This window comes from Zootoca vivipara, chromosome 4 (genome assembly GCF_963506605.1).
Source record: "Zootoca vivipara chromosome 4, rZooViv1.1, whole genome shotgun sequence".
NCBI classification, from domain to species: Eukaryota; Metazoa; Chordata; class Lepidosauria; order Squamata; family Lacertidae; genus Zootoca; species Zootoca vivipara.
The window spans coordinates 69268819-69292327 of NC_083279.1; the positions used below are offsets into that span (position 1 = coordinate 69268819).

The 23509-nt window shown below is 41.2% G+C and overlaps 1 protein-coding gene across 1 annotated transcript in view; it reads right to left on the minus strand.

Annotated features, from left to right (window-relative positions):
* Positions 1-16916: 16916 nt before the first annotated feature.
* Positions 16917-23509, minus strand: part of ZPLD1 (zona pellucida like domain containing 1) — a 29930-nt gene continuing 23337 nt past the window's right edge. The window contains exons 6-10 of the mRNA XM_035116443.2: positions 22964-23044; positions 21246-21417; positions 19488-19596; positions 18120-18149; positions 16917-17192 (exon numbers count right to left, since the gene is read on the minus strand). Coding sequence (XP_034972334.2) covers positions 17014-17192; positions 18120-18149; positions 19488-19596; positions 21246-21417; positions 22964-23044 — 571 coding nt within the window. The 3' untranslated portion in view covers positions 16917-17013. The remainder of the gene's footprint in view (positions 17193-18119; positions 18150-19487; positions 19597-21245; positions 21418-22963; positions 23045-23509) is intronic.

A 23509-nucleotide genomic window follows, 5' to 3' on the forward strand; every position in this document is an offset into this window, starting at 1 on the left:
ATCACCATCATCATCAAAGTGATTCCCAAAAGGTAAAGCGGAATCATTTTTCTATTGAGAACAGTAAGAGCTGGCAGCTGGATTCAAATCATGGTGAGAATAAACAGGTGAACCCAATGGAGATTTAAATGTGTTTTGTGAGTACAGTGGTACCTCGGTTTACAAACACAATTGGTTCTGGAAGTCTGTACTTAACCTGAAGCATACTGTACTTAACCTGAAGTGAACTTTCCCATTGAAAGTAATGGAAAGTGGATGAATCTGTTCCAGACAGTCCGTGGAGTACTTAAACTGAAGCGTACTTAACCTGAAGCGAACTTTCCCATTGAAACAAAATAAAAAAAATTCCTTCAGTAGCACCTTAAAGACCAACTAAGTTTTTATTTTGGTATGAGCACACGAAAGCTCATACCAAAATAAAAACTTAGTTGGTCTTTAAGGTGCTACTGAAGGAATTTTTTTATTTTGTTTTGACTCAGACCAACACGGCTACCTACCTGTAACTTTCCCATTGAAAGTAATGGAAAGTGGATTAATCTGTTCCAGACGCGTCCGTGGAGTACTCAACCTGAAGCGTACTTAAACCGAGGTATGAGTGTAATTGGTTCTGGAAGTCCATACTTAACCTGAAGCGTACTTAACCTGAAGCGAACTTTCCCTCTCGTTGCTTGGTCCCAGCTCCTGCCAACCTAGCAGTTCGAAAGCACGTCAAAATGCAAGTAGATAAATAGGAACTGCTACAGCGGGAAGGTAAACAGCGTTTCCATGTGCTGCTCTGGTTTGCCTGAAGTGGCTTTGTCATGCTGGCCACATGACCTGGAAGCTATACGCCGGCTCCCTCGGCCAATAATGCGAGATGAGCGCGCAACCCCAGAGTCGGTCACGACTGGACCTAATGGTCAGGGGTCCCTTTACCTTTACCTTTTAAGGGGGAATAGGGGTCTCCTGAAAACTCTCAAAGCCCTTAACAAACTACGCTTCCCAGGATTCTTTTGGGGGAAACCACAGCTGTTTTGAAGTGGTCTGATACTGCTTTTAATGTACGGTGCAGATGGGACCTAATAGTCTGAAGATTAGAGTTTCTATTGGGGCCACATGTCCCAACAGGGGTGCCAACCTGTGTAGAAGATTGAGGGAGCTGACATAGCGCTTATGATGTCACATGCATGACACGCAATGTTGTGTCACACTTTGGGAAGAGCCAGGGGCAGAGCCAAACACAGTGGCTGGCGGCGGCTCCTCTCTGTCGCTCAGCCTTCTTTCATGGCAGGATGAGGAGGAGCAAAGTGGAGTGGCAAAGCAAACTTTGTGAGTTCATAGAACTGGCAAAAATGACAGCAGCTATTAGACTTCACTCAAATCAGAAATTGCAGAAAGAATGGGAACATGTGGAAGAATATATGACAAAAACATTGTTCAAAATAAATTTATTGATGTGCATTGACTGAATTTTGTAAAGCAAATGTTAATATAAGTAAAGATGGATTAAGTAATCAAATTATTTAACACAATACAACAAGAATAATAATAAAAAGATGATGAGTTGTGGGGGGGGGAGTCATAAGGATAGTGATAAAGAAAATACACATTATACATAGAGGTATTTACTTATATACAGAAGACTGTTTTAATGAAAATTCAGAATATATTGTAAATAACTGAATAAGTGTAATTGAAGGATAATATGTGTAAATGAGTGAGATACATTTAATAAAAGAAAAATTGCAAGAGAGAGAGAGAGAGAGAGAGAGAGAGAGAGAGAGAGGAGGAGGAGGAGGAGGAGGAGGAGGAGGAGGAGGAGGAGGAGGAGGAGGAGGAGGAAGCCACTGAAGCCGCATGGTGCCTCTTCCTAACTGGTGGGTCTGTGAGGTATGCCCCCTCAAGGAAGAACAGGAGAGACACATGTCTCCAAGCACAAGCCCCTGGGTTGCTGGTGCTTCAGGTTGTCCAGCTGTGTGCTCCCTTACCTGCAGAACACCGAAAATTGCGGGCGAATATGCCACTCAGAATAGCCTTGTCTCAGACCAAAAAAATGGTGCCTAACAGCCTCTTGTCCCTGGGGATATCAGATGTATCAGACACATTGCTCGGCAGGGGGTTGGACTGGATGGCCCTTGTGGTCTCTTCCAACTCTATGATTCATTGGTTTTCTACTGTCTGGGAGAGCTTGCACATATGAAAGTGATTGTAGGCATTTCCTAATGACAGTGATGGCTGCCAAGTGCAACGCCATGGTATGGGGTGTTACAACCTGTTCTCCTTAAGGGACAGCACAGCCAGTTTTGATGCCCAGGAGATGCACCTGAGTAAAGCCAGGTCTCAGGTCCGCCACCAACACACCACTCCCAAGCATGGCCATGATGGGCCAGTGTAAAATCACACAGACCGCCCCCACCACCCCGCCCCCCAGTTTGCCTGTGACCATGCCGGGCCACAACTGTCACTTCTATACCTAGGGAAAAGGCTTCCTGAAAATGGGCCACAAATAGATCAACCAATCAAAACAATCACTATACTAAATTTATTTTGATAGTAAAAGATAAACCAAATTGCCACCTCTTCCTCAAAAGAGGGAATTTTAACAAAACTGTTGCAAAAATAACAATAATTTTTGGAGACTGGTTGCATGGGCTTCTAGAGCTCTCACAAAATGCTGACAACACAAGTGATAGAAAAGGAAGCTTTGGCCTTGGCATATCTGTGCAAAAATTGTCATGTGCTCATCTATGCAAGGGCAGATGTTGCAGAAACTGATAAGCTTCTGTTATCTCTTGCAATGATAGGGCTGGCAGATGTCGTCCCCTAGGATCCACAAATTCATTTTCCAACTTCGGTTATATGGCTTAACTGTTGAGTACAGGCCAGGAAAAGATCTGAGAGACACATTATCCAGGGCACTTGACAGTACTGTCAGAGAAAATGATGAGGAATTTGATATTACCCATGTCAACTTTGATAAAGAAAAGCTGCCCAGTATTTGGAGAAAATGTGTCAGAAGTCAAAACAAATGACATCATTCTACAGCAAGCAATCAAATATATTACCAAAGGCTAGTGCACTGGATGCCTGTCCCATATTTTCAATTTAAAGCACAGCTACCCATAATTGATGAGATGTTGTTGAATAGATATAGACTTATAGTGCAAAACCTCTGCAAAATGGCATTTTTCAGAGAATACGTAACCAGCATCTGATACAAAAAGAGTCAAGTAAGTCCCATATTGGATGGATCTGCACACTTTTAAGAAAGAACACATACCAAAACACCAGGTTGGGCAATGGAAAGAGCCCATGTTCATCAGCTATGGCAAGTTGGAACATTGTACAAAGTTTGTGTCTGGCAAAGATTACTCATTAGTCTCACATTATTGTTCTAATTATCCTAGAATCATAGAATCATAGAGTTGGAAGAGACCACAAGGGCCATCTAGTCCAACCCCCTGCCATGACTTCATGACTACATGAAGTAGTCATGTTAGAAAATCAGACCATGCAACATGATATCACATGCTTCATGTAAGGGTGCTTGAAGAATTTAATTTTTGTGAATTCTGAAATGAACTGCCCCATACATGGACTGAAGAGAAAATTGGAATTGATGGAAAGGTTGTATTTCTTAATAGGGTGAAGAAGAAATTCTGTCAGTCATAAATGACAAGAACAGGAAGCCAAATTGAAAAGCCTAAAGTTGCCAAAAGCCAATCCAATTAAGAGCAGGTGAAAAACGACAACCAGATGAGAAGCACCCAAAGCCCAACCAGAGTTCACCCAAACAATTCCTAGGACTCAGCTGCATTAGTCAAAAAACAGCATTTCAAACGTGTTATAAACATGCAACACCAGATGGTGCTGTAGAGCACAAAACTTTTCTATGAGATTTTACATAGGGTTTTTTCCCCTTTGGTTATAATTATTTAATTTGCGACTTATTTATAGCATTTTTTCATGTGTGTAGATCCACCGCTATTCAACCCAAGGCCTAACTGCCATAACCTACACCATATATATATATATATATATATATATATATATATATATATATATATTGAACATATTATTATAATAATGCCCAAGCAAAGAATGGCTACCCTTGCAACCGTGATATATTTTGATTAATGGAGACAAAAGGTATTTACTTTGAAGCAAGTCTCATTCAAATCAGTAGTACTTACTCCTGAATAATGTCAGGATTGGCTTGCAATGAAGTAACTTTTCCCTTTCAGCTTTTAAGTAAAACACAGCTGCCAACCGGCAGAGGCGAGATTAAAGTCCCCTTGACAAAAACAAAAAAAACACCCACCTTTTTCAGATATAGTTGTTCCGAAGCAGAAACCATTGTGGTATACCTTATCAGGCAATTATGGGAAATAGGTCAGAGAAGCTGAGACTATTCAAATGTCACTTTTGAGTTCCAAGAATCAATCATCAACAGGTCTCTGATAATAAAAGGAAACTCTCCAGACCCAGCGGGGAGGAGGGGAGAGAATGAAGAGAAGCTATTTCCAGAAAACATCAATGGCTTTTCATGAAAACAATATTGACTCTCAATTATCTAGCAATAGTTTATTGTTATAAGAAACAACAGGAGTGTCACCTCGAAGGTATCTCTCTTCAAATAAAACTTTTGATTTACTTACACGATACCTGATATTTTGACCTGGATTTACTTAACCTAAACATCAAAATAACATACAGAGTGGATTTCTAAAAAAAAAAATAACCAAAACTATAGGGGAAACATTTGTGCTATGAAACACTTTGCAATTCTTTTTCATGGAGGAAAAAAATGGCAATCCATGTTTCCTCTCTAACAAAATGCATATGGGGCACAGAAGTTCCCACACCACAGCTTTTAGGCTGAGGAAATCCCCTTCCCCACTCAGTTTGTTTATATGTTTGCATTTCCATGGTTTTTAGGCTGTGAACATTTGAAAAGTGTTGCTGCAAACCAAACTTAGTTGGTCTCTAAGGTGTTACTGGAAGGAATTTTGTTTATTTTTTGTTACACTAACCTAGAAATATTGAGCTCAGTGGGCTGACATGTTTAGGATTGCACTCTCATAAAGTCTCCCATAAAGAAAGTGTGGGGGGTTGGCAGAGTGGTTGGGGCATGGCCTGTCCGTGAGGCTGTTGCCATGGCTGCTAGGGCACTGAACATTTGTGGATGCTGAAGAGAAGCCATTATGGTTGCCTGGCTCCGGTTTGCTTTGTTTTGCATCTGCGTCCCTGGCCCAGCCTCTGAGGAGGAGGAGGCACAGTGTGGGAGGCACAGTCCATATTTTCATCTGAGGAATGTTTAAGGGTATGTGAAATGCACAGAACAAAACACCTCTCCAGGTATAAACCTCTTTGTCCTGAACAGTCCAAAAACAAACAAACTATGACACCGCAGCTACCACTTCCCCTTAATCCAAATTTGCACTCAAAACAAAATGCACCAACTCCACTGTGTGGTGTTGGTGTTCCACCGCAGGATGAGCCCAGCTCTAGCTTTTCACATCTGATCATTGTGGCCAGCCCTAAGTTTCTCTCAGGTGGAATCAGTCCCCAGACATCTTAACCACCCTCAGGGACACTTCCCATTACAGTCATTCAAAAGTCTCACAATGTGTCAACAACAGTGAAATAGAAGCTTCTCTCAGGTTTGGGAATTTTTATTTTAAATAGCAGAACTATTTCTTGACACTCACATAGTACCTTGAGCTGGGTGAGAGATTGTCATTAAGCACACAAACACAGCTCATGCTATTAAACATTGCCACTGGTTTCAGTCAAAGAGCAATCGCTACAGATCTTGCCTAAAGTTTAGTTGCATGGGCCAACTGGCGGCCTCTCAGGAAGGTAGCACATGGCACAAGCTCAATTTTGAAGAAACAAAGTACACAATTCCTTTTAATATACAGTGGTCCCTCGACTTACGAAGTACTCGACTTACGAAATTTCGAGTTAGGAATGAAAAAAAATGGCCGCACGCTTACGTTTTTTCCGACATCTGAAAAGAAAACCATTGCGGTTTAGATGGGGTTTTCTTGACTTACGAATTTTAGATGCAGTTTACTCGACTTACGAATTTTTCCGTTTCCAATGCATTCCTATGGGAAACCACTTTTTTCGACTTACAAATTTTTTGACCTACGAATGTGCATTCGGAACGGATTAAATTTGTAAGCCGAGGGACCACTGTATATAAAACCCTCAGATTTGTACAAACAGTGTGCTACTTCCAGTGTGGTGTAGTGGTTAGGAGCGGAAGACTCCTAATCTGGGGAACCGGGTTCGCGTCTCCGCTCCTCCACATGCAGCTGCTGGGTGACCTTGGGCTAGTCACACTTCTCTGAAGTCTCTCAGCCCCACCCACCTCACAGGATGTCTGTTGTGGGGGAGGAAGGGAAAGGAGATTGTTAGCCACTTTGAGACTCCTTAGGGTAGTGATAAAGCGGGATATCAAATCCAAACTCTCTTCTTCTTCTTCTTCTTCTTCTTCTTCTTCTTCTTCTTCTTCTTCTTCTTCTTCTTCTTCTTCTTCTTCTTCGATTTGTTCAGATACACCCGCTCCAGCAATAGCTGTAAGCAGCAATTAACCAAAAGAAAGGTTTCACCCCCACTTAGTTTTACAGTATTGTTGTGGGTTTTCAGGGTGCAAGGATCCCCTAAAATTACTGAGTGCCAGGTTCTCCCCATAATTTCTGGAAATAGTATATGTGCTGGTTGAAGTCAAGCCAGCTTCCTCAGGAGACAAGGAGTGGGGTGGAGTTCTCCATATTTTAGAAAGACACTAGTCTCCATTGTGCCTTGATTTCTCAACACAACCCTCTGGAACTGCCAAGGCCCCTGGAATCTTGCTACCACTCAGCAGAGATTGGGTGGCCCATAACAGTATATTTTTAGAAGACATCTGAAGGCAGCCCTGTTTAGGGAGGCTTTTAATGTTTAATAGATTATTTTATTTCATTTTTCTGTTGGAAGCCGCCCAGAGTGGCTGGGGAAACCCAGCCAGATGGGCGGGGTATAAATAAATTATTATTATTATTATTATTATTATTATTATTATTATTATTATTATTATTACTGATCATTTGCTTTACCTCAACTCCCTGTCCTTGACACAAAAATATATATGCCTTCTATTAGACAACCGAAGTACAGTCTGTATGTGATGCTCTCACTTATTTTAGGGGGCTGCTTAGAAATTCTGCAAACCAGTTCTATAGATGGCCTTGAATTGTATGGTTAGTCTCTGCTACAGTTTGCTAACACACCATAATGCAATGAAAAAGCTACTAATGATTCCACTTTCCAGCCTTTTTTATGAGAAGAGGCTATGGAAATGATTGGCACTGTAGACAGGAGCAAAACCCTTCTGTAATTGAATTTCACAACTGAGAAACTCCTGATGTGATTTTTATGGGTTTTCCTCCCTACAGCAACATTTGCTTTTATGGTATTCTACAGAGATATAGATTGTTTTGAGGGTTTTCCACCCTTTCATTCACTGTGGTTTCATTCATAAAGATCCCAGCCTAAAGGGTAAAAACTAGCTCAATAATTCCAAACCAATTTGTTGCCAAGCCTTTTTCTGACCTTACAGAACAGTCAAACATTACTTTGAGGCTCAAGACATTCGAAACATAGAATGATATCCATACAGAATGGAAAGGTATGGAGAAGGAAGACAAGGCATATGATATACCTTCCAATGTATGCATATTCCAACAAATACAGTGTCCCTTTGATTTAAGAATTGTAGTACAGGCTATTGATTGATATCATTTCTTAGTTTGTTTTTCAAGTAATCAAGCTACATTTTGTTATTAGTGGTAGGCCTCCATTCCCTCCCCCCCATGAACTAGAAATATTTTAAGTAAATAACCTAATAATGCAAAACAATATCCAGTCATCCTAAGGGCGCTACCGTACCTGTGGAAACAATTGCCATGGGGCATAATGTATTCATTTACACGATTTTATATGCCACTCTTTGTATAATCCACAAGACAGTTTGCAGCAAAGCAAACAGATATAAACACATAGCATCTGTAAAAATAATGCAATGCTTTTTTTATTAAAAGAAACAAACAACCGAATAACAATTACTAATAACAGTAATCATGCTTCTCCTCTAAACACAGAAAAATATGTATCTTAACAAACCACCTAAAACTATAGAACAGTGCTTCCCAAAGTGGACGATACTGCCCCCTGGGGGGGTGCTGAAACAATCCACAGGGGCGGTAGAAGTCCCAGGTGCAATTGGGGGTGTCAAATAAAAATATGGGGCAATGGAAGCATAAAGCAAGAAAAGAAGAAAGATTTGAAAAATCATTTGTACATGTTCCATCTGTTGTATAATGATGCTTGCTGATGTAACTTAGAGTTAAAGTTGTAGTGATTACTTTATTTTCCAAATAAACACACAAGATGGCGCATAATAGAATGCACATTTGTCACTGCATCTTTCTGTTTGTTCGCTTAAAGAAGGTAGATTTCCAGGGGGACACTGGGTATTTATTTTTCTGAAAAGGAGGCACTAGTTTGGATACCTCTTCTATAGGGATGGGTGGGTGGGGGTGGTGTAATAATTGTAGTAGCAGTAGTGGGTATATATTATATGCCTATATACCTAAACTATATTGCAGCATTCCTGTCAGAAGGGATTCACTGGATGGTGCAGAGCCACTACACTAAGTTCTAGGCAGTTGTGTCACTGTTGCTTACCAGGAGGAGAGGAGGTGTGAGGCAGGAAGGAGGTTGGCAAAGTGCAAACATGTGGTTGGAGGCAATCTGATGTTCCTGCCAGTGCTTTTGCACTGTACTAACCTCCCTGCTCCCTCACCTTGCCCCTCCCCATTTCCCTCCCCATAAGCAACAATGAGCCAGCTGCTACCCAACCCAGCAAACTGCCTCTGAATCTGGACATAGCATAAGAAAGGAAAGCCGGCATTATGATAATGCCCTGTAACAGTCAGGAGTTCTCAGCATTCCGGTTTTCCATTGCGTTCTATTCCATATACGGTACCATAGTAATTGTTTGAGGTCATGGGGATGTCAGGAGATGTGCACATATAATGGCCAGCAAGCCGTGATCCATGTATGTCTGTGCATTCAAAGAGGATGAAAATTGAAGAGGTCTCATTGTTCTTTTTCCACTCAAGTGCTGGAGTTTTTGGTAAATGGAAAAACAACAAGTTTTAGAATCTAGAAGTTGCAATGACTCCCTCACCCTAAAAGAATGCAGTTTGACTACTCTTTAGAAATCCCAAACCCCCTAAACTCATGCATTCAAACAGCTATGAGAATAAAGGCAAGAATTTTCAGACTATTTATTTACCTATAGGTACATAAATTCCTGACACTTTCATTGTATTTTTAATGCTGATCTTTAATGCTATTATATTTCTTTTCCTGACAGCTGGATGCGAAGTGTGACAACTGCCAAGGAAGTATTTTCTCAAACACCACAATTATGAGCCATAGTCTGCCATAAACAACACTATAAGCAATGCTAATTTGGAGCAGCTTGTGAGCTTACATCCGCACCGCTGACACGACGATATTATGTAGACTAACCTTAATGACTCCAGTTATATGATGCCTCAGTAAATTTGCTGGCATTAGACTTACAATAGTGGCAAAAAGCATTCCCTCACGCAGACTTATATTGATTTGAAAGCATAATGCTTCGGGAACAAAATAGCTTGACTGTTAACAAACCGATTGTGGCTCTGTATCAGTCACAAAGATCTGATAGTTTAGTGATGCAATATTTTATTCTCTGTTTGCTACCAAATAAAATGCAAGAGTCTTGTTATCTATGGCCCTAATCTGGCAAGCCCATGAGGCCAACCAGGGAGAATCAGGTGATAAATGCCATCAACGTCACTGTTGGATATGTGAGAAATGAAGTGAGAAGCCTTTGCCTAGTTTAAAGCATTAGCTAAAACATAACTCTTCTTCCAAATATTTATTTAAACATATTTTCTGGTTTTCTGTGGTAGCATGCTTCCTAAAGAGGATTGAGACTGTGTGGGGGGTGGATTTTAATCCTCCCCTTCAACAGGAAAATAGAACACAGGAACACAGAAAGTTGCCTTATAACAAGTATAAGGTTCATTATACTATTGGTTTCTTCTAGTTCAGTATTGCCAGTCCTACCTGAAGTTGCCAGCGATAGAAACTGGGACCTTTTGTGTGCAAAGTAAATGCTCAACCACTGAGCTAGTCTGTCCCCACAAACTTAAGTACTGTATTGGCCAGAATATCAACTGCACTTATTCCCCCCCCCCCAATTCCAATTGTGAAAAGTTAAAGTGTGGCTTATATTCGTGACCTTACACCGCCGGCAAAGCAGCACAGCTCCCTATCTCCCCAGAAGCAGCCCAGGAGTGCAGGGCAGTGGCGCCCATCCCATCCATGGCTCCCAAGTCTCCCCTAAGCCACCGAATTTTAAAGCTGCGACTTATTTGCGGATGCAGGTTATATTCAGGCCAATACGGTAAATATAAATAAACAAAATGGCTGTCATAGGAACATAGGAAGGTACCATACGTAATCTGGGGTCTTCAACCCTTCTAAGCTCAGTATTGTCTACACCAGGCATCCCCAAACTTCGGTCCTCCAAATGTTTTGGACTACAATTCCCATCTTTCCCAACCACTGGTCCTGTTAGCTAGGGATCATGGGAGTTGTAGGCCAAAACATCTGGAGGGCCGCAGTTTGGGGATGCCTGGTCTACACAGACTGGCTGCAGCTCTCTGGGGTTTCCAGCAGAAATCTTTCCCTGCCCTTTGTGGATATGGCAGGGGTTGAACCTGGGACCTTCACACACATTTTCTCAGTTGAAATTCCTATTTCCCCTCACCCCACCATGAAGTAGTTGTTTGCCCATAGGGGAAATCATACAGCTTAAGCTTTTGCCATTGGGGCAAAATGTTAATTTTAGTTCTTATCAAGGGAACCAGCTGAGGGTGGGGCAAGGGGCCTTGGGCCCCCCAAAAAAATTTCAAGGAGGGTGTCGGGCCCCCTCAATTTCCTGCAGTGACATTTGCACAGTGTGCACAGGTAACCTGAGCACATCGCACCACCACCTCAATTGCAGGGGCCAGCCAGTGTGTCTAGTTCTCAGGATTTGATAGGGTGGGGAGAGAGGACGGAAGGTAGGAAGCAGGGGAGAGGGAGAGAGAGACAGAGTCCATTGCTGGCTGCTTTTTTAATCTGAAAGTGCTCCCAGCTCTGGGAGAAATCAAAGAAGGGGGTGGTGGTATGGGGACGAAAGAGTTAAACTCCTCCTCAATGTACACCATGGTTCCAATCCAAGTGAGGATTGGGGGGGGGGAGGGAGAGACCAGCAAACTATTAAAGATGCATGCTCAATGTAATGTGTTGTATGACCACTGAAGTTACTGTCCCAGTCCAGAAGTAGGTCTGTTGCAGTAAACCTGATCATTGCTTTCCTGTCATGTAATGGTGGAGCAGAGAAGGTATACAAGGGGATGGCACCTTGCAAAGTAAAGTTAACCCAGTGTGGCTTGGTTCATAATGGTTAATCCAATATGGCTTAAATCCTCGAGATATATATGCATTGTAATGTTTTGCCTCCCACTTACAATTCACACATTTATGAGCCACTCACACTGCATGGTTTTTCCCCCTATGACATCAGATCAACAAATGTGTAGATGCTTAAGTTGATTGCATGCATACCATCGTGAAAAGGCATATTCCCCCCCCCCCTCACAGGGAGAAATAGGGAAGGGCATCTATTACAAACAGCCAGGGGGAGGAGGCAGCGCAGTTGTGTTCCTAGTGGAAGGCAGTAAAAAGCAAACAATTTGCATACCATCGTAAAGAGAGATTATTGCCTGTCTGAGATACACCTGTAAGCAGAATTAACAAAGTCAATCAAAGCCACAAGAACAACACGCTAGGCGCTGAATATCTCACTAATGAGTCCTTGCCGAGCTCTGCGCACATAAAGCAATCGGAACAAGAGGGATTCTGAGCAGCTGAACAAATAGGACAATTAAAAACAAGAACAAAATCAGGAAACTTTAACAAAGAATCTGTATAGAACTGAACGGCAAGCAGGGGTGCCAGATTGGTAGCCCAGGGATGGGTTTTTTTTCTCCCCCTATAAGGACACCTACGAAGCTCAAAGCTGCTAACATAACTTGTGATGTGTGAGGCCTGAAGCAATAAATACTTGGGTGCCAAATGATAGTAGGAGGGGAAGGGGCAGCACCTGAGGAAGAAGTGGGGTGGTGACTGAGCCAGGGGGCAGCTCTGTTAGCACCACACAGGGGTGGCAGATGGTGACTGGCCAGCTATGCCCTGCAAGGCCCACTCTCACAGCTGCACCCAAGGCTGGTGGCAACTATATCCCTGCACGACAGTGACAGAGCCACGCCCCTTCCTTACCTGCCACCTCACATCTCATTCAGGGAAGGAGGAGGTGCTCCACAGCGTTTGTGGGTTGAGTACTTCCTTAGGCCCCATGCCTCACAAACCACAACAGCATTTTTTAAAAGCCATGGCAGAAATGGGCAAATCTGTCACTCTCATCTTTTCTCAGTCTCTCATTTTTTCCCAACCTCAAATTCAGCTGTCCATGTTTCCACAGCAGTTGGCCTTGGGGGGGTAGAGGAAAGCCCTCGTGGAATTTTGTCAGCATTTTACTGCACATTTTTCTTAATATGCACATTGTTATATGCGACTTTCCCTAATATTCACATTTTTTGCAAAGCAATTTCCTCTGAAATAATGTGGTTTTGTAGGTTAGTGCCACGAATATATAGAGTTCTGTTGACACTTTAGCACGTGCAACTTTCTGCACATCACTTGACTGGGGGACTGCATTGCAAAATTCAGAAAAGTGCAAATTTAGAAGGATGGCTGCGCTTCAGTTTGCATATTGATTCTAAAAGTACAAATTCAGTAAATTTGTTTTTAAATGGGAACTGAATGAATTTATCCACCATCTGCCTTATACAAAGCCACATCATTGCTCTATCTAGCTCAACATTGCCAGTACTGTCTGGCAGTGGTGCTGTAGGGTTTCAGGCAGCGTGTCTCTCCCAGCCATATCTGGAGACGCTGAGATGTGAAGCCAGGATGTTCTGCATAAAAAGCAGGTGCTCTGTCACTAAAATATAGCCCTACACAAATGCATTTACCTTATGCTCTGTGAAGACCTGCTGATGAAACATGATCTGTAGCAAAATCCAACTTTTATTGGAAGTCATCCTGAGTGGCTGTGGCATTATTATTATTATTATTATTATTATTATTATTATTATTATTATTATTATGCTCAACAAAGGACTCGTACAAGCATTGTTCTGACTTTTTCCCCAAATTATTTTATTAAACAATCATGTTTTACATGTCATTAGATCTAAACCCTGAAGTGCAAAAACATGTTTCTGAGGTATTAAGACTGGAGGAAACCATGCACAACGCTGTTATGGAAGAAGACCCAACTCTTTGGCAGGTTGGATATCTTATGAACTTTATAGGCCATTTTGGAGGTCCAGAATGAACTGATATGACAGGTTGTTGTTGTTTACTGTATTTAGTCATGATATTCAAATAGCCCTGATAATTAACCACTTGTGTTAAGTTCACACACAAAAAGACAGACAAAATTAACACAGGAAACTTGACAATACCCAAAAGGTACAATACACAACCATTGGACTTGCTCAGACTGCTAGCTTTTGAAAGATAAAATTAGCATTCGAACTACATCCCACTATACAGTCTGCCATTATGTAGCCTCACTTATGATCAGTAGCCTACCCCTTACATATTTTGGTGAGCTGCACAGAAATCTCTACGGTGCTACTCCTAAATACCTGGTTATAGAAACAAAGTCACTTGGGTTCCGCTCATCCGAAGTTTACTAGATGAGCTAGAGGTGTGAGGCGGCAATGTATGTTGATAAGATGGCATAGCCGCCTCTTCTTAAAAAGGCTTTCTTTTCCAAGCAGTAGTTATCTCAAGGACAATTATATAATGTTGCTGAGAGGAAATGAAAAGAGAAAGGAATCCTTCAAATGGTTGACCTGAGGCAGAATCCACTTCATACAAGTGGCCCACTGCACCAACATTCACACGTGTTTGCAGTTGCAGCTAGACATGTTAGTTCACAACCCAGAGATTCTCCGGTAGCTTGATATCCAGGCCTGGTGTCAGGACCTGACACCTCACACAGCTGTTGGTAATAGCAAGGCCTATTAGTACTGGCACCTGCTCTTGGCCCTCAGCACTATGAACTATTACCTTAAATTTCCCAAACCGCCCAGAGCAATGCTCTGGGGCATTGTGGAAAATGTAAAATGGCAGCTCATAGTCACCTACCACAGCTGGGAAGGGCACCAATATCAGAGGTGGCCCACAGGTTGCCAATTGCCAAACGACCCATCATACCTGGATCTGGCCCTGCTGACAGCTGCCTCTGACTCAAGAGATGAGACAAATGAGCTTTGTCTTTATTTCTAGTTCCCTTCTCAACTGACGTGCATCATATCCACAGTTCTGATTTCTGCAGCAGGTGTAGAAGGAAACAGATGACCTAACTGGGGAGCTAGCAGAAGCCCAATCGCCGCCAGGAATACTTTTTCAGTGGTAATTTTAAGGAGACAGTAGGATGCCACTTAATGAAGACAGAAGTAGCCCTAGACCAAGCCTGGGTTCTCCAGATGCTTTATGCCAGCATGGTCAATGGTCAAGGCAGGGGTGATGAAAGCTGTAAGAGGAAAATAGAGAGAGTGTGTGTCCCCCATTGGGGAAGGCTACCCTAAACTGTCACCACTATCATAAAGATAGTAGTCCTTCTGTGAAAGACCATTTGAATGTCTGCCATCACTGTGGAGTTCTGGGATCTTCAAGAAAGAGGCCATACATTAATAAGAGTCATTCGGGCTAGCTAAATCGGTAATTTTCCCAAGGCAATAAACAGACTTCAAAGTTCACAGTTTTCTAGACTCTATGGATTTGTTCCACTTTTCCTAAGGAACAAATCCTCTACAGACTGTAAAAAATGGTCTTGTATACAAAGAAATTGTGGAGTAAAGACCATGCAGAGACGGCAAGCCAAAATGTACTTTTTCCTAAGTACGGTTAGGATTGCAGCCTCTTATGTTTTCCATGCATACAAAATGTAAAATCACTTTTATATAATCATAGTTAGGATCAGAATGGAACTGTCCCTGAAGTCTCAAAAACTTTTGAAGGCACTTGGTATTATCTGCTTTCTTTTCCTTTAGTGGTGGTAAGTTCAGGACAACCCTTCCTATATATTCCATTCCTAAAAGAGGTTACTGAAGTCCTAGATAGAAGGTCCTCTTCATCCCAGACAGAGAATTAGAATTAAGGGGGGGGGACTATTTATTGAATCTAGGTAAGGTCCATTAAGCATTCAATAATTGGGTACCTTCCTGTCTAAAGCATTCTTTTAATTATTATTATTGTTGTTGTTGTTGTTGTTGTCGTCATCATCATCATCATAATTTTTTAAGGCAGGTAGTTCTTTATTTCCTTAGGGTTCCTAAGCCTGATTTTTAAAATTATTTTAAGAGTTAGAAACACCTTTTGTAAAGATGTTTACATCTTTTGTGGACCAGAATTGAATTCTGATGCAGTAATTCACACTAGGACTGGATTAGTTAACAATGAAAAATCAAAAACACTTTGAAACAAGAATTTGAGTTTGCATAGAAATGCAATTATTGTTTTGCGATTTAGATTTCCTTGTGAAAAATATGCAGGGGACAGAAATATTTATTGAGCAATGCTTTCATTGCAAGTATATTTTCAGCACAGTGTCATTGTTTCTCTAAATCACTGCTGCTGCTTCAGTATCATTCTTTTCCTCTTGTTACTGCTACTTTCTCCCTCTTGGATCAGGTGGTTCCAACAATCAGTTGTCATGTGATGAACATGATGGTGCTATGACTCTATAGAGTCCAATCAGTTCTGGCTTGTTGCTGATGTCACTGAGGGACAACAGTATCGATTCAGAGTGAGGCCAATGCATCCTGGATAATTCGCAAAGGTGATATTAGCCAGTCAGGAATCATGTAATGAACATGATGACATCATGATGTGATGTAGCCACTATGAGATGGACTTGGCTATGAGGTGACATCATTAAAGGCAAACAAATTCAATGCATTGAAGAGAGAGCAACAGAGTGTAATGGAAATAAATAGATGAACGTTTTCAAAGCAATTGAAAACCCCCAACCCCAGGGAACAAAACACCAAATCAGTAGGGTGCTTTTCAACACTGCCAAAAACATCCCACAAAACAATTAGCAGTTTCAATTCAGTTGTATATTTGCAATATAACACATTTTGGCTTAGGCAAAATATAATTAGACACAAGTCAACCATGTGCCCATTGTGGCCGTTTCTTTGTTCAATGGGGAGGTACCCTGAAACAGAGCAGAATTCACCTCACTGCGGTATTTGATCGCATTTTCAAAGCAATTTAACTACTTACAATTTTAAATGGTTTGCAACTCCTTTTTGTAGCCCAGTCGGTAATGAAAACTATATTTCAAGTGCCAGATTTTGTACGGAAAAGTTTGGCATAAAATGTATAATGTTGTAGAAAAACTGAAGAGAGAGGAAAAATAAAGGTTGTCCTTTTCAAAGGAGCTCATTAACTATGCATGTTTCATAGCGCTCGTGTTTGTATAATTTGAATGCATTTGGGAAAGGTTTCTGCCTTGAGCAATTTTTAAACTTTACGATCCCACTTGGAGGTTTAAAAACGTTTGGGTTATCAATAATCCCATTGGCAAAATGTCAAATAGCTTTGTCACGCACATATACGAATGGAAAAAAAGAACAATCATTATCTTTACTGCTTATTATCTATACAATAGCATTTATAAGGCTATAAGTAAGAATAGCTGGAACTTGAAAGCAGCAGAATGCTGCCTTGGTGACGCTTAAAAGGGAACACATTTCATGGCAAGCCCACAGAAAAAATCCAAATGATTTGTTCCTTCTAGTTGAAAACTGGGTTTCGCACACCATTCAAAACTAGGCTACTGCTGGACCACTTTCTGTGGAGGAGGGTGAGGGAGAATATGAAAAAAATTGTGCTCATAATTCCTAAAATTACTACTCCTGAAATCAAAGCACTGGTGACTGAATTCAGCTGGAAAGCAGATCCATTTGGACTACCTACAAAGGAGTAAGAAATGAAAAGGGAGGTGTTAGGGAATCACTTTACAAGCACTGAAATTGATCCAACCAAAGAGACTTAAATTCACACTTAAGTCCCATTGATTCCAGTGTGAGAGATAAGTGTGAGTCCACATATCCACTCAAAAGTAAGCTCCACTGATTTCAATGGTGCTTACAACACCTAGGAAAGTGTGAATGGGGATGCAGCTTGCATGCACACTATAACTTTAAAGCACATTCAAAACATATCCCCCCCCCTCAAAGAATTCTGGACACTGTAGTTTCTTAAGGGTTGCTGGGAATTAAATTATGAAGGGCTAAACTACATTGCCCACAATTATTTAAGTGAAAGAACATCATTTGAATGTGCTTTCTGGTATAGTGTATACACAGAAGTGTAATCAGCAGGAAATAAAATGCATAATTTTGGACAGATTATTAAACACCTTCTATCTAAGCACTGTAGTATCTGAAGAAGTGTGCATGCACACGAAAGCTCATACCAAAATAAAAACTTAGTTGGTCTTTAAGGTGCTACTGAAGGAATTTTTTTATTTTACTTCGATCCAGACCAACACGGCTACCTACCTGTAACCTGTAGTATAACCACACTCTCAAGTAATTATTTGTCTCAAAATCTCATATGGAAGACAGGCAGTGATATACAGTATATGGACCTATATCTCACTGCAGTAGTGTAAGAAGAATTACAGCTAGTTTTTTAAATGTCAAACCTTTTTTTTAAGGGTAGAATTTGTTAAGCTTTTAGAAACTGGTCCTAAGAAATTAACAATTACCATTCAGTTCTGTCTTTAAACAATGAAAATACCACAACATATCAGACACTAGTCATTAGTGTAACATTCAAATGCTCCTTTAAAACAATAACAATAAAGGTTGTTTACTCTTATTGGTACAACTTACCAAGCTGTGAATTGTTAGTTGGGGTCTCATCTGTACAAAAATATAAAAAAAGGTAAGTTGTAAATGTAATGATATTATGTGAACATCTTTCTGCTCATACATTTACCTGGAAGTAAGTCCCATTGAATTTACTAGGACATATTATCAGTGCTGTGCTGCATACTTTAAGGATTGCTAAGAGATTATAAACAGTTATTCACATTTGGGGTAGAGGGTACATGTGTTCCAAACATATAAACAGAATTGGACAGTTATAACTCAAACAAATTTTGCTTACACCAGACAGCCTCTTGCACTGAGTGCTTGCTATGTCTGAGCCATTCATGCACAGTTGTTGTGTTTTAAAAGCCTAATTATATGTAAATTTATATTGCAAAATTATAGATATCATACCCATAATACATGTAAAAGAGTCAGGCTTATGTTGTACTTTATTTCTGCAGCATAATTGCATAAGGGCATGAACACTTGGGCTGCACATCAGATTTGGCTGAGGCCCAAGCCAAATTGAGGCCATATGAAGGGATCCAGGGCAAGATCAGTCAAGTGGGGATGAAATAGCCACAGGTTGGGTTGGGTGGCTCTGAGGAATCTGAGGCTGTCGGGAATCAGGCAGGAAGGAGGTTCAGACATCGGGCAGGAAAACCCACAAGAAAGGCAGAGGCCTATGTGACTGCTGGCTGTATATTCCCAGTCAAAGGTAGAAGCCCAATGCCGACTGATTCTCCTTCCTGCTTAACACCTCACCCCACAGGATGAGTGCTGAGCAGAGACAATGATGTTGCGGGATGCAAGAAAGCCCTGCAGGAAAGCTGCTTGTGAAGTAGCACCGTATAGGATTGGTGCCTCCATGCATGGCGCAGGGTGCTCACAAATATGCCTTCCCCATAGAGAAGCCACTTAGGAAGGAGCGTCCTGCAAAACAGACCCTCTTGGTCGGTTTAATTAGTTGGGTTTTAAAAAACTAATTAAACATTAGCCCCTCCCCAAAACTAATTTGGCACTGGATTCAGGATAGGGCAGGTGGATTCCAAGTTGATCCAGAGCAAGCTGACCTTATTGGGGGGCTCTGAATCAGAGGCACTGAATGGAATACCCACATATTTTTATGCAGTTACAGTATATGCATTGTTGCAAGCATCTGCATACATGCTAGTTACTTCAAGTGTGCAATATTATATGTATAATGATGCATATAAATAAACAAGAATTCTTTGCATTTTGAGCAGAACTAGGTAAACTGTCAAGATTCAGTAGCAAGACCAAAATTATGAGTAGGACTTAATTAGATGTCACTCACTGAAAATTATCCTTAAACAGAAAAATGGTTGTGTTTTTGAAATCATGCAATGATATGATCACTCCTACCAGTTCTAGTAATGATGGGGCCAGCTGAGATTACAGCGCTTCCAGAAGTACTCTGAGGGCTCCAAGTGGTTATCTTTGCTGCATCTCTTTTTTTCCTGTTACTGCAGATCTGGAGGGGCAATGAAAACAATCATGATTTCAGTGGACAGAGAACTACATTCCTCCTGTATCGAACATTTTTCTACAGTCATACCTTGGAAGTCGAACAGAATCTGTTCCAGAAGTCCTTTTGACTTCCAAAATGTTCAGAAACCAAAGCACAAGCTTCGGAAGCCGCAGAAGCCCCGTTGGACGTTCAGGTTCCAAAGAACATTTGCAAACCGGAACACTCACTTCCGGGTTTGCGGCATTTGGGAGCCAAAATGTTCAACTTCCAGGGCATTCGGGAGTCAAGTTACGACTGTATTGGAAAAGAAACTATGAACTTCTTAACTTTGTTGCGCGCAATCTTTTGTTGCAACTCCTGAAAGAGAGTGCAGTCTTGTCCATGCCTCTTTGTTTCCTTATATATTCAGGACTGGGTTTATTTGATATGAGAACATAAGAAGAATCTGCGAGATCAGACCAGTGGCCCATCTACATGGGTGTCCTGCTCTTACAGTGGCTTACAGGAAGCCCAGAAGCAGAACTTAAGCACAGTAGCACTCACCCTTGCTGTGGTTTCCAGCAACTGGTATGCAAAAAGTTACCATCTCCAACAGTGGAAATATAATATCTAGAATACTATGGCTTGGCTCCAGCAGTGCCCTTCTGCAAACACAGGTGCTTTGAACCCCTTCTCCCTGAAGACTCCTGTGCCAGCTTCAATGCTTTTGTGTTCCCCAAACCACAGGAGGTTTTCAGAGGGTGTCAGAATGGCACAGGGGACAAATGGGAATCAATCAATCAGTTCCACTTACTGATCTCTGGATAAACTCAGTGTGTTGTAATGGTTAGAGTGTCAGACTAAGATCTGGGAGGCCAGGATTTGAATCCCCACTCAGCCATGAAGCTCACTGGGTGGTCGTAGAGCCAGTCACTGCCTCTCAGTCTAGCTTAGCTCACGGGGTTGCTGTGGGGATTAAATGTAGAGCAGGGAACTCTTGTATATCACCTTGAGCTGCTTGGGGGGTGGGCGGAGGTGGGAAATAAATACAAGGACATAAGTAAAATAAATGGGTATGACATTTGATGTGATTCATCAGGTTATTGTATGTAATTTCTGCATCCCCCTCATCAGTAGATCTTGTTCTAGATAAAAGCTCTGCTCATTACAAGCTTGGTGGGAAAGTGAACTTGTCCTTTACTACGATTCCCTCTACATCAGGCATGTCAAACTTGCGACCCTCCAGATGTTTTGGACTACAATTCCCATCTTCCCCAACCACTGGTCCTGCTAGCTAGGGATCATGGGAGTTGTAGTCCAAAACATCTGGAGGGCCGCAGGTTTGACATGCCTGCTCTACATATTCCTTGCATTATAATTTCAGCTGTTACATGATTGCTTGACAATGTGAACCTGATCATTCATAACAAATCTGCCCTTTCTGCCATACATTGGCAGTGAGGAGATTGCCTTAGCATGGTAAGTTAACTACTGCTTGAGCTGATTATATCCCAGCCTCCATATTTAAAACGCATCTCTAAGAGACAATTGCTTTAATATGTTACGGATGACAGTCAATGGCTTGTTTTGTTTTAATCACTTGTCTTTACACTGTGCAAAACATTCCGAGTTTTGTTCCAATTGCAGCATTACCAAAAGACTCCAAAACCTACAGGAGCAAGAAAGGGGCAATCATCCGCTCTGCACAGCTTTGTCACACAATGGAGAAAAACTGTGGACATCTTCTGGTTCTTGTGCTTCACGAAGCGGAACACCTCGAAAGAAAACCGGCCCATTTGACTCCTGCCATTTTCAATGATAGTTGTCTGAGGGTCCTTGTCGCAGCTGGAGGAAAAGATTGAAACGGGAGTGATGTTTTCTGGTTCCCAGGAGGTTGGGGTCTCAAAGAAAAACACTCAAGCATCCTGACTACTACTAAATGGGGGGGGGGGGAATGGTGCTAGAAACCTTTGGAGCTCCAACCCATGACATGGTCTAAGGCATAGCTGTCAAGTTTTCCCTTTTCTCACAAGGAAGCCTATTCAGCATAAGGGAATTTCCCTTTAAAAGGGGGACAACTTGATAGCTATGGTCTAAGGCAGGCATCCCCAAACTGCGGCCCTCCCGATGTTTTGGCCTACAACTCCCATGATCCCTAGCTAACAGGACCAGTGGTCGGGGAAGATGGGAATTGTAGTCCAAAATATCTGGAGGGCCAAAGTTTGGGGCTGCCTGGTCTAAGGGCCCATGATGTGCAGCCACCAGAAAAAATCTGTTTCTGGCCAATGCTTGCATAGATCACCTGGAACCCATGTACAACTCCTTGAGCTTTGTGATGGAAGAAAAATATTAATGAACTAAACATAAATTAAATACATTGGCTCAACTTTTGAAAACCGTATTTTTTTAAAATTACATTTGCAGCCCATTTCTTGATTGTAATGTACAGTTGACACATGCTTTATCCTTGTCATATTAGACCATTTGCTTTGGCACTGCAGCTCATACTTAGCTCAAAAGAAGATCTGTTCAACTAGTCATCCTCATCTTTTCATTAGCTCCTGCTAGCCATGTTTACATGCAAAGCATGGTGTAAAGTTGGAGTGCCAGGCTGCATTCCCATGGCAGTTTATTCCATTTTCATGTCTTGTCCCTAATGTTAAGTTCCATATTATTTTTGAACTTTCACATTAGTGGAATATAGTGCAAGCTTACTGCTCATTTCCTTGTTATTTGCTTCCAGGATATGACTGTTTGCAAATACTGTAGTGTGGAAATGAGGGCCGAACTTGTGCTATATTCCTCTATAGTTTCACAGAATTGGATGAAACAGCCCAACATATGAAAGCGAGTTATATATCATTCCCTGCCAAGCAGATCAGCATCACGGTAAATGCTCTTTTTGAAACTATCACATTGCTGATGACATGTGAGGCACCCTGCTGTAGCTTGGTGAACAGTATCACCCTACTGATCACCAGGCTACTCCAGGGCATTTTGGTCATTTGTGTAGGCTCCTGTAAACACACTTAGGGCTATATATTTAGTGTGCATATATTGAAACAAGCATGTTGGGTAGAATAGGCTCAGTTGATACCTGCTAATGATAGCCATTATTTACATGAATATTTATGCAGTTATTTCTTAGGGTTCAGTTCTTCTTATAGGGTTTCTTATGACGCGAGCCAATATTTATTTCACCACTTTAGTAACGTTACGCATGAATATATATATATATATATATATATATATATGTGTGTGTGTGTGTGTGTGTGTGTGTGTGTGTGTGAACTTAATTAATTATTTAAAAATAATATATTTTATATTAATCCGTTTTAACAGTGTGGTTGACAAACACTATATTTAGAAGAAGAAGAAGAAGAAAATCTACCTAAAGAAGAGATCATATCGCAGATCATCATTTGGATTTCCAGATGGAGTAGTATAGCAGTAGTCCATCAAAACATTCCATCTGTGCAATGAAAGATAATTAACTGCTAAGCATTTCTTGAGATTCAGCATATACATATATATACATGCATTGAAAGTGCTGGCTGATAATATGCCTCTATCTTCCACTATGATTCAAAAAATGAGCAACATCCTGGTGCCTTAACTGCAACAAATTACTGAACAATGAGTACAACATAGCTAATGTGAAGCTATAGGCTCACCTAGGAAATGGTACAGCTATTACAGTCATGAAGTTATGAAGTGCTACTGATTTGCTATCATTTCATTGGCTACTTCAGACTTCATGAGATCATTATTATTATTATTATTATTTAGCCAGAAACCACATTTGCCTCTTTTATAAATTGAGGCTGCTACATCTTGTGCTCAAGGAAAGAGAAAAGAACTTGTTTCACTCAGGTGTAACTACCATTGACATTCTGCAACTTAGCTGGAGTATTCAGCAAGCCCTACCTGCAGGGAA